Source organism: Stigmatopora nigra, chromosome 4, assembly GCF_051989575.1.
Source record: "Stigmatopora nigra isolate UIUO_SnigA chromosome 4, RoL_Snig_1.1, whole genome shotgun sequence".
NCBI lineage: Eukaryota > Metazoa > Chordata > Actinopteri > Syngnathiformes > Syngnathidae > Stigmatopora > Stigmatopora nigra.
Genome location: NC_135511.1, coordinates 7,448,687 through 7,461,322, shown reverse-complemented (window position 1 = coordinate 7,461,322; position 12,636 = coordinate 7,448,687). Strand labels below are relative to the sequence as shown.

Sequence of the window (12,636 nt, the reverse complement as noted above, 5' to 3'; positions counted from 1 at the left end):
GAGTTGAGTGATCAAGTGTGTGCACTACTGTACTTGCTTCATTTCCTATCTGCAATCAGATCTGTTCATTTGCCCCCTCCCGTCAAAATGGTGCCTTCAATGGCACCCCTGTTCTAATGTGTGTATCTGTACCGTTGTTTTGACATATTCTCCATAGCATCACAACATTGCAGTGTAACTTCCGCAAAATTTCAAAATTCATATTAATGCCAAATTTACAGCAGTAATACTGGCAACGGTATAAAATGGCACAGCCTTAACTCGCACAAACACATTTTATCACCTTTTACGTGGATTATAACACATTGATATGGTCACGCAACGTGAAACGCAACTGAAAAAATACGTTAACACGAATATGCAAGAAACAAAAGCTTTTTCTTTATAAGACATTATGTTAAATGTATCTTCTTAAAACATTTATCACTTTAAAATGGGAAAGATCATCACGCCACTGGATGCAACTTATAAACTGTTGATGTATTCACATTAAAATTTGAAAATGTTCACAATTAGACGAGATACTGAACGTAACCATTTTCTTTGTGGTAACTTGTTTCCATAAACAGGTGTTGCAGCATTTTATGAGACCTTCTGCAGTTGTACATTTATCAAGATTTCAACTCCACTACACTTCCTGTTGTAAGTAGGCCAGCTCAGTTATCCTTTTTCCACCCGTTTTGTTAGTGCCACGTTAATGTTTGATTGACTCGGATGTCGGCGGCGAGATTATGAAGACTAAAATAGCTTTATGGGTCATACCAATGGCTGATGAGTCAGGTTGGACGATACAGTGAGATGGTGATTTTGTAAGAGCTGTTATGTGCAGTGAATACAAATGAAACTATTTACAGTAATCCCTCGAATATCGTGGTTAATGTAGACTAGACATGATAATCGAAAAATCGCAACGTAAGGTCACCCCATTATAACTTTTTTTTCTTCACTGCTTAGTCCTACTAGCAAAAATGGCTTCCGAGTTTCAGCCTAAATTTACACATTTGTATGAACTAAAAGAAATAATTCAGTGCTGAGTCCTAGTAGCAAGAGTGGCTTTTCCTTACGAATTTCAGCATATAATTTCACATTTTTATGAACTACTACTACTACTACTACTACTACTACTACTACTACTTCTACTACTACTACTACTACTACTACTACTACTACTACTACTACTACTACTACTACTACTACTACTACTACTACTTCTACTACTACTACTACTTCTACTACTACTACTACTTCTACTACTACTACTACTACTACTACTACTACCACCACCACTACTACTACTACTACTACTACCACCACCACTACTACTACTACTACTACTACTACTACTACTACCACCACCACTACTACTACTGATACACTACTACAACTACTGATACTACTCCTGCTGCTACTACTACTACTGCTGCTACTACTACTGCTACTGCTACTACAACTAGTATTCACTCAAGCATTAGAGTCAAATCTCTATGCAGAAATACGTTTTAAATGTAATAGTCTTTTATTTTAACTGAATAGGTTAACTGGTTTGGTTTCATTCTAAAACGTAATGTGTGGCCTTGTCCAGGATTGGTTCATGTTTTTATTTTTATATAAAAATCAAGTTGTCACATTGAAAAGCCAAAATACTCAGCCAGCCCCACTTCATAATAGGATGGATTTCAAATGGTTTGAGATAAGAACTTAAACACAGAATGAATACCACTCCTATCTCAAGCTATCACTCTGTCGGCCATCAATTTTGATTATGTTCGTTTCAAAATTTAATGAGAAAATTGATCTTAGGAAACCCATATGGAAACAGACAGGCATCATCCTCAAATATGAGTACGCTTGAACGATTTCAGGTTGGTTACTTTGGTGCACACCCCCGCTTTGGGTTCAAATGACGCAAGCACGTCCTCCACGCCAGCTCTTTAGGCAGCTCCTAAAAATAGACGCCAGCTCAGCAGCCCTCACATCACATGAGGCAAACATGGCCCACTATGGTTGGCCATCTTATGTCTGGCTGACACGCTTCACATGGATAAAGAAGAAGAAAAAAACACCCCCTCCTAAAAAAAACCTATGGTCATGGTGGGTTTTTGCGGTTACTAAAAATAGACTTGCCCTACTAAATAATGCCTACGTGCCCAATGTTGCAATGTAGATCACAGTGATGGAGACAGACGGAATGGTGTGGAGGTGGTAGTGTGGTGGTGGTGGTGGGGGCATTTGCTCCCCACATGGTTTCATAAGGTCCACTAAAGAATTTCATGTCTACTTCCTATTGACATCAAAATTGCTCTCGCTTGGCACTCATTCGCTGCTGTCGACGACGTTCACATTCGGCAACTGGATTTGAGCTCAGGCATGGATGAAGAGCCTACATTCAAATCCCAGCTATATACAGTAATACCCTGAGATACGAGCTTAATGCCTTCCGGGACCGAGCTCGTATGTCAATTTACTCATTTCTTAAATAAATTTTTACCATAAAAAAATAACAAATTACAAATTATCCGTTCCAAACCTCTGAAAAATTACGCCGAACAGGATATTTTTCAATGGAAAAAACATCTTTTTTTTTTAGTAACCGTCTCATATGCTTGTATCTCAAAATTTTCTCGTATTTCAGGACAAAAATTTGCTCAGAATTTTCCTTGTATCTCAAATTTCTCGTATGTTGGGATATTACAGTATTAAAATCCGAACGGATTTACAAACCTGATTTTGAAACTCCAACTTTAACTTGCGCAGGGAGTGACGACAGCCATCGAAGCGGGAATTTTTTTTTTTCTATAAAATTAAGCTTTTATTTCCATTGACAGTTGAAAATGTCAAAAGTACATTTGAGCACCTGAACAAATTTTGCACGCCAAAGCCAACTTTATTACAGTGGATTCAAAAGCAACCTCCTCAGGTCATGAGGGAAACAAAACACAGGCCCTTTGTCACCGTGTGTGTGCACTGCTTGTGCATAATTTATATCGTGAGCATGTATTTGCTTCTGCCAAGGCAAAACATAAGAAAGATGACTCATGGCCTACATGCATGAGCCCTCGCGTTTGATCTTTTTTTTGTTGCTTAAAAACGTTAGCCCCATTGCATAGGCTAACCTGCACTGCGTCACAGATACAGTGGTACCTCGAGATATGAGCTTAATGCGTCCCCGGACTGAGCTCGTAAGTCAAATGAACGTTTCCCATAGTAATGAACTAAAAACAGATTAATTTGTTCCAACCCTCTGAAAAAACACCAAAGACAGGATATTGGATTGGAAAAAACATTGTTATTTGTTCTAATTTGCCATCTGTCAACAATCATTAATGCAAAATCATTGTGCATTAACGGGTGGAAATGTCCTGAGGATGCAAGTGTGCAGTCGGTCAAAATTATTTCAAAGAAGGTTTTTGAAAAGTTCAGGTTCTTAGAAGCCATGTAAAAAAAAAACGGCCGAAAATGCTCCAATTGGAAAATCTGTAGACAATTGAAAATGGTCCCGAGATGCCCAAATGGTTAAAATATAACCCCTGTGATCCCTCAAAAGACTACCATTTCCAATTTTAAGCTTTGTTTCCCCCCTGAATGAAGATTACATGTCATGTTCATGCATGTCTTTTCATACATGGCTTAAAGGGTATTTGCCCACATGAAAACATACCCTATTCCCACACACAACAATGTCATGGCCTGGTGGTGAAAAGGAGATTGGGCCAAAAAGATTCACCAACCATCACATGAAGGTCATCACTAATGCATGTTGTACCAAATTGGACAACGTTGGTGCACGTAAACCACAGCTGTTGTGTTTTAATGTCTTTTTGGGTTTTTTTTTTTGGAAGTGAGGGCGGCTTCTTCCACCCTCTTCCAAATTCAAGATCACCCCAAGAATAGGCTATATTTTCAAATGGTATATTGGCAGACATGAGTAAGTGGCACCACTGTGAGACAGTAACTAACCTGGAAAAAGTACATTCTCAGCTATTTTAGCAACCATGGTGAATGAAAGATGAAATTCACAGTATTCCAACAGGAGACGTTGAAGAAGGCATTCGTAAAGGAATGCATTTTTAAAATATGGAAATTCCATTTGTTCTTAAGTGCCACACCCATACACCCAATATTACGCTTTATAAGGATTATAAAAGATGGCAACATATGGATTGGAGAAAAGCACTTAAGAATTAAGCGTAAGAAATGACACAATCAGTTCTCATCTGTTTCTCCTACCACCCAGATATGTTTTTAACAAATCTGTGTCTTTTCTCTCAATGATGTCTGTCTATATTTATTTACACGGGCGGAATAAATGTGAACAAGACCCAGGTGCAATGAGTAGCTGTGGGCCCCCCTCATCAGCAGATGTACTTTATGCTTTTTCTGTGCTGTCAATTTTAAAGATGTGTTTAAAGGCAAAGGAATGTGGTTATAAAAGTGAGTTTCACCAGGATGAGTCTAGATTTTCAGTGCATACGGTACAGCCTAAACAGAATACACTGATCTTTTTGTGATAAGTGTGAAGTTTTTTTGTTCTGCTTGATACTGGAGCCACGTCTCCTCACTTCACAGTTGACCTCGTTTTTTTGGGATGGCGCTGTCAGCAGCTGTTCCAAAAGATAATCCCCAATGTTAAATCTTACTAGTCCAGTCAGCTTGATAGTGTTAGCGCTAATTAGCATACTTGTAGCCACTGGTGACCGGCTTTGGCGTTTTTATGTCTGCTGCCAAGTCCCAAGATGGCGCTAAGCTTGGGTAAATGGTAGGCGGATTTGCTGAAAGGTTGGCTGGGACGTATTTTAAAATGTGAAGAAATGTTATCACTACATTCCAATAGCTAGCCACTACATTAAACATAGCCAGCTGCAAATAATGTAGTTAGAATGACGTGATTTTCTACCTGCTGTTCATTGGTCTGTTGGTACTATAAAAACTGGGAGAGACTGCATCACTTTATGTGAAATAGTTTATTTTTTATGGTGCTTTAAAAGCACCACGTAATTCATAATGCTGGCATAATCGTAGAACTCAGAGGTGACCCTCACCTTGCCGACGTGTCGAGTCCTGCATTATGACACTACTAATACCAGTGCCCCTGTGAAGTACTCTTAGACCTGACACAAATTTCCACATTGTCATCACCATCAATTTTTGCATTTTAACCACCTCACCATATTGAACGGAGGAGAAATCCTGTATAGCGCCCAATTCAACTTTCATTTTATTTCTTCCGATATTTGCGTTATGAACTGATCCGGGTGGTAGCTGAGTGATTTAAGCGCCATTGTGGAGGTCTGGATTTCGATTCCCGCTTGTGTGCTTGCGTCAGGAAGAGGATCCAGCATAATAAACATGTGTTCTAAATCTACTAGGCGAATTGTCTCTTTGCTTTGGCAACCCCTGGGGGGAAAAGCCGGAAGGGATGAGTTGGGTTATAAATCTGATCTATTGATGTTGTAGTTTCACCCTGCCCATCAAATCAAAAATGGGACTTGTGATGTGAACAGAATGTGCACAAAAATGTCACATGGTCGTAACCTTAACTCTAAGCCTATCCTTGAGAAAATTATAATATATTCTTGACACTTCTATACAACCAACTAGTCATTTTGTAGTCTAATAATAATTCAATTCCAACATTTTGGAAATGTTACCTTTCATTAATAATCTTGTTGTAAATGATATGAGCATTCTTTAATTTCTTAGCAAGAATTTGTGACATTTCAACGGTATTATGAATCAGTGTTTTATTTCAGTGGAACTAAGATACTTTTTGCATTATTTTAAAAAAAACATTTTGTCATCTTTAGGCACAATGTTGATCCAGTCGCAGTCTCGACATAATTTCTTGAATGTCTTAATCTCTGCCTGGAATGGAGTCAGGATGGAAGCTCAGGAAAGTTTCCCACAGCCTCCTGCCATATTTGGATCAGTATTCTAAATCATTCAGAGGATGGTCCGCAAGGGCTTGGTTTTTATTTTTATACATTTCTATACACCGCTTGTATATATATATAAATATATTTTTATCCCGCACAGACCTCTCTATATCTTGTATTATTCAGTGATCAACTACACTCAGTTCAAAGCACAAAGGCCGTGTTAAAGGGGCATCTTCGCCCTAACATGACAATCTGCTCAATTGGAGGACCAGATAAAATGTTAAAACTAGACTTTTTGCATGAAAATGTGAAACTTATCATGTTGGTGTTCTTCATGTTCTTATAGCATTTAAGTCCTACTCCTTCATTATTTATAAATCAATCTAGAAACTTGGTAACTATGTGCAGTAATCCCTCAAGTATCGTGGTTAATGTGGACCAGACATGGCCGCGATTTTCGAAAAATCGCAAAATAGGGTCACCTCTATTATAACGTTTTTTTTCTTCTTCAGTGCTGAGTCGTCGTAGCAATAGTGGCTTCCGCTTACAAGTTTCATCGTGGATTTTTACATTTTTATGAAGTGTAAAAATAAATAAAATAATAAAATAATAATACCCCAAAAAATAATAGCGGAAATTACCACAAAGTAGTGAATTCGCGATAATCGAGGGATTACTGTATCAAGGGTCTATTGAGCTTCAGAGCATTTGATTATTTGTTTTAGGACTGATTAATTAATTCTAGAATTACCATTGCATGTAGGGCGCTGTGCAACAATTGCAGGTTTTAAAACAAATTTCCACATTTTTTCCTGGCTGATAGGGATTAGCAAACCTGCCTCAGATGTGATGATTACCATGATAATTATGTGCTGCATGAATGGAGTGTACTGTAGGCTTATTCAAAATATAATAAGGATAATAATTTATGTGCCCCCCAATGCGTTTCATATGGCGGTTTTGAGATTAACATCTTGTGATGGGCCTGCTGCAGGGTAGGCATGTCATGATAATTATTATAACTAACGTAACTACCGATCTAGCCAAAGTGACAATAGTGCAAGTATTACTGATACACATAGCATTTAATATTTGGGGTAAAAGGCGTATCAATTATGAAATATAATTATTCTATCTACGTAACTACCGATCTAGCCAAAGTGACAATAGTGCCAGTATTACTGATACACATAGCAATTAATATTTGGTGTAGATGGCTTATGATATTGCTAAATCAAATTTTTCATAACCCTAAAGTTTTTCTCAGATAATTAATTTAGTAAATTGCAATGCATTGTACGAAAGGGGAAACAAATTATCTGATTGTTTATCACGATAGTTTGTAGAAAACGTTGTCAGCGATTGAACCCAGAATGTTAGGAAACAACTACTACTGAGCCATGCAGCTCCGTCTATGGTGACCTGCCTCATATTTCCCAAGCCAGTGCCGATTGCCTGCTGTTGTCGAATTTAGAGTAAAGTTCCTCAGCAAAATTTACCAGCACACCTGTCGTGCTGTTTCCTCACAATGCAGTTACATAGCATCAATTACCAGACTGGAAGGAAACTACAATGCTTTGACTGGATTGGGGTAGATTTTCTCATTGGACCAAATAATTCAACTGCAGGGAGATAAATGAATCGTTTTTTGTTTTTTGTTTTCGTTTAAATATGTCCTTGCTTGTTTTTACAGGAGGAAAAATGTCCTCAACCAGGAGCCCCTGTGTAAACTCAGGTTTGGACTTCAAGTGAGGACAAAAAGAACAACACGCTGCTGTGACCAAACCTGTGAAAGAATCGGCCAAAAGCTACTTTCCCACAGGTGAGACTACAACCCTCCTCTGCACTTTGGGCTAGCAGAAAAATACATGTACAGTTTAGACTAAAGGAGAAAAAAAATCAAAACAGGAATTGACAATAAGAAGTTTCCCCATTTTATACAAATGTAATGGAAACCTTGCAAAAATCTAAAACTTGTTAACTTGTGTCAAAAAGGGGTTACTCATCAAACTTCAAAAAATGGCTATGGAAATTTATATTGTTTCTCCCAGGCTGAAAATAGCCTGCTTATGATTATGTACTTTGCAAATGGAAGTCTGATTGGGCACTCGAAATTGTCCCTATATGAGTGTGAGCGTGTAGGGTTTTTTGTCTCTTTCTGCTCCGGATTGGATGGCCACCTATTCTTCTGATTGAAGAAAAGTTTTTGAATGACATTTAGTGGATCTTAATGATCAGTTAAAACGGTAATCAGTTGGTAGTTTGCGCAAATCTGCTTGCATAATGGCTGCCAGTCAGTGTTTTCCAATGCTTAAATTTGTACCCTGAGTCCTCCAAAAAGCATCTTGATTTCAGTGACATCATTCTTGGAGGCTCAGATGGGCGCCCGCCAGGCATAACGCGGCTGCAGGCACCCCGGTGAGCCTGTGGCCCCCCCACCCTGCTCCAGTTAGCTTGGCTGCGCAATGCATCACACACAAACACATTGCTACCCAGGCGTACAACAGCTCTCTCCTCATGCTTCTCACTGCTTTTCTGTCCGCCTCGGAATCGTCGGGCACGTCAGCTAGATGCTGTCGGCTAACGCAAACAAATGCACGCAGCTTTCACAATGACATGGAGGCACAACAACACGTGCACACAGTACCAGACAGAACGCATCAGCATCAAGCCAAAGCCAAGATCGGCAAAGCATATTAGAACACAAAATCTAATCCCCATTATTGACATATTTCACATATTTACACTAGCATATTAACTAGAAGAGGAACATTAAGAAATCATTTGGAAATAATTGATCCTTCACCTTAATATTGTCCAAATCCTCTAAGGTTGAGCATCTCATTTTCCAAAACATGTGCTGCAATCAATTTTTATTTTAATAAGAATTTTAACTGTCAATTCTGTTTTCCCAATGAAATTATGAAATCGAAGTTTACATTTTTAAATTTGCTTTTTTGAAAGTGAGGAATTCATAAGTTTCCATTGGCATGATTTAAGTAGTGTGTTGGCATATTTTAAGCAATACATCAAAGTATCTTTAATAATATATATTCTTATGCATTCATTCATAAATTTTTGGTACTGTTTATCCTCACAAGGGTTACGAGGGTTACTGAAGCCTATCCCAGCCAACTACAACCAATCGCAGGGCACATGGAGACCATACACACTAATCATATTCATAGAAAGGGCCATTTTAGAGTGCTTAACAAGCCTACCACCTCCATCCTGACTTTCAGATGCAACCTATCGAGGGTTGTTTGCTTTTGTATTCCCTTCAAAATATTCCCAAAATGATGCACTCAAACGTCCTCACAATAGGATAATGCACGACCAGAAGTAGTATATATACACACCATTCGCACTGACTAACGGGAAAAAAAACACTGAAAAAATGCTCCGCCCAGTACTCGTAGAGACATTACAAAGAGGGAGTTGTGACCATTGAGACAGGGCCCATGATTTTCTTATAAGCAGCCTCTCGCATCCTCTGTCTGCCCCTATATCAATTTTTTCGTATCTCAAGATAAATATTTGCTCACAATTTTACTCGTATTTCATATTGCTCGTATGTCAGGGCACTCGTATATCGAGGTACCACTGTATATGAAACACAAAATTAGAGTTTGCGGTTGGCTCAGTATGTTTCCATGCCAGTCCATCAAAAAGGCTGCAAGAAGGCGGGCTGCCAAAGGATGCACCGTGAACTCTGTTCGGTCACTTTAAATCCTTCAGTCCGATTGAAAGCAAGCTGGACTATCACAAAAAAAAAAAAGAAGAGGAAAACGGAGCAAATGAGTAAGCCAGGAAGTACTCTGGGCGGGCGATTGTCTGTGATGTTTAGCCCATTCACATGACCTTCTTTCTAGGTTATCAGAATAATCTGCTTCAGCTGTTTTCTTACGGTTAAACTTCTTTTTCACATTGAAACTGAAACTCACTGTCTACTGAAAATGCTGTCATTGATTAAATGACTTCAGAATACAGGTCACAAGAAGTCCCCGTCTGCATCAACTGCCTTTATCTTCTTAAAAGCAAATGGATTTGGGTCGACTGATTTAAGCTCCTCCCGTTACTTTAACAACGCTTCTCGTTATAATGCCATGATACAATGTACCCAAATCACTTTATTTGACCTAAACTTTGAAAGCGCTATGCTGTATTTACGTAATCTACCGTACAGACATCTAACATGCCTTAATGTTTTGCCTCTGCGTAGCCTTTTTAGGGGTGGCCAGCCAATGCCGGGCCCGTTGCGGGCATCCGCCGGCGGTTGCAGCAGTCGGAGCTGTGTGCGCGTGAGCGTCCCCTAGCCCGCCGCCATGCCGTCGTCGACACGTAAAGGAGGGCCCAAGGACCCTGAGCTGGCCGAGCTTTTCTTCCAAGATGACCCGGAGGATATTTTCTGCGACTTGCATGAGATCGGACATGGCAGCTTTGGGGCCGTATATTTCGTAAGTTTAGCTTCTATTTGGCCGGAATTGAAAAGGAAAACAACAGTTTTGTTTATACATGGTGAAGGTCGCTATAAACAAGATCCCAATCTCACATTTTGAGTGCAACGTTCTGCCTCAAATGGTGAAACCTGCAAATTCCAAAGCTAACACTGTGCAAATTGAGGCTGAATAGGAGCATTTAATTATTTGCCTGTAAATGGACTTTACATTCTTGTTCAGGCCCGTAACTCCTATTCCAACGAGGTGGTGGCCATCAAGAAGATGTCCTACAATGGCAAGCAGACTACTGAAGTAAGACACACACACACACACACACACACACAAGCGCGCATGAGAGCAAGTAAACATTGACCAAAGTTCAAGGTACAATTGCTAAGATATGATTTACAGAGCACTTAGTATTGACATAGCTGGAAATTGGTTTACAGTACTTGAGGATACACTGAAAAGCTGCCAACTTTAGAAAAAAATTGCGCCTGGGGCTAGTTTCATTTAAAATTCACTTCAAATTTGATCGAAAGCTCTACCTGTAGATCAACAAAAATGTTTTCAGAATGCAAGGTTTGGAAAAAAATAGCAAATGCACAAAAAGTATCAAGAAGCGGATAAATACGCACTAGCAGATTGGAAATATTAAGAAAATGCTTAACAGTAAAAGAGTTAAGTAGCTATTAGTAAGTAAAATCTCATGTCATCTCATTTTCTGAACCACTTTATCCTCATTAGGATGGTGGGGGGTGCTGGAGCCTATCCCAGCTGACTTCGGGCTAGAAGCAGGGACACCCTGAATTGGTGGTCAGCCAATCGCAGGGCACAAGGATACCAAGCCAATGGACCAGCAGCCACTGCAAGTTTAACAGGATAGAAATAATGTGATCAAGATTTTTGTCCTTATTAAAAGTGTCATCCAGTTGCTATCATTTTTGAAGTATGTACGCTTTACAGAATTTGCTTGCTTGTTTCTGGTTTTTATGGATCAAGTGTGAAGGCAAATTGGCACTTGACGAAAGACCAACGTCCTGTTACTGTCACAAATGTATTATATATTGATCTGTTCTGTAGAAATGGCAGGACATCATCAAGGAGGTGAAGTTTTTGGGGCAGCTCCGGCACCCTAACACCATCGAATACAAAGGATGCTACCTGAAAGAAAACACAGCCTGGGTGAATATTTTTTTTCCCATTTTGGCTACAATTGGTCCAATTCAAGGCTCTGGAGATGGCTGATGCTTTGAAATCAATATAATATTGATATATCAACAGATTATTTTTCTACATTTCAGTTGGTGATGGAGTACTGCCTAGGCTCTGCATCGGATTTACTCGAAGGTATTTGTTTTTTTTTTCTTTAATAAGGTGCTATGTTTTGTTGTTGTTGGGCTTTATACAGAAGTCAATATTTTCAGTAGATATTTTGGCTCAGCCTTCATGATCAAAGTACTTCAGGTTTGAAGCGTGTGGTATGTTTTCGCTTCATCCGCAAATCTTCAATTGGATTTCAATCCTCGCTCATAAAAGGTCACTAAAATCAAATGTTTTGCTTTTAGCTCTTGATGCCCCTTTTTTAGGTGTTTATGGCTCATTATCCTGTTACAAAAACCATGAAATTCTACTAAGACCAACCTTTCATCTCATTTTCTTAACCGCTTTATCCACACTAGGGTTGCAAGGGGTGCTGGAGCTCATCCCAGCTGACTTTGGGCCAGAGGCGGGGGACACACTGAATTGGTGGCCAGCCAATCACCGGGCACAAGGAGTCAAACAACTATACACGCTCACTCTCATACATTTAGAGTGTCCAATCAGCCTACCATGCATGTCTTTGGAATGTGGAAGGAAACCGGAGTACCCGGAGAAAACCCACGCAGGCCCGGGGAAACATGCTAATTCCACACAGGTGGACCGACCTGGATTCGAACCCAGGTCCCCCACTGTGAGGCCAACGCGCTGACCACTCAGCCGCCCTAAGACTAACCTTTACGAGAAAATGAAATAATATATCAAATAGAGGCGCGACTTACAAGAGTGTGTGGGTCCGTAAATGGGTTTGCATGTTATGTGAAAAAGGTGCATTTACAGCACCATTAAAATAGAACTACTCAGCACAATCAAGACAATGTTAAGACTTTTATGCATCTTACTGAAAATGCAATTTTGAGCCACGTTGGGATGTGGAACTTGGCTATTTTCGTGGTACTCTGCCTCATCTGTAGCAGATATGCTCTGCTTGTCTGTCTCGCTGTCGGGTGATGAAGGCTCACGGCTCTGTAGAGTGACCCTCTCGTTTCGGAGCGCCTTGA

At 39.7% G+C, this 12,636-nt stretch overlaps 1 protein-coding gene across 3 annotated transcripts in view; it reads left to right on the top strand.

Annotated features, from left to right (window-relative positions):
• Positions 1-12,636, top strand: part of taok3a (TAO kinase 3a) — a 32,401-nt gene that overhangs the window by 1,857 nt on the left and 17,908 nt on the right. For 2 of the 3 annotated variants that reach the window (XM_077715035.1, XM_077715033.1), the window contains exons 2-7: positions 570-642; positions 7,570-7,698; positions 10,099-10,333; positions 10,556-10,627; positions 11,399-11,500; positions 11,620-11,665. In XM_077715035.1, the coding sequence (XP_077571161.1) occupies positions 10,202-10,333; positions 10,556-10,627; positions 11,399-11,500; positions 11,620-11,665 (352 nt within the window). In that variant the 5' untranslated portion in view covers positions 570-642; positions 7,570-7,698; positions 10,099-10,201. The remainder of the gene's footprint in view (positions 1-569; positions 643-7,569; positions 7,699-10,098; positions 10,334-10,555; positions 10,628-11,398; positions 11,501-11,619; positions 11,666-12,636) is intronic. The other variant, XM_077715034.1, reaches the window with a different exon arrangement.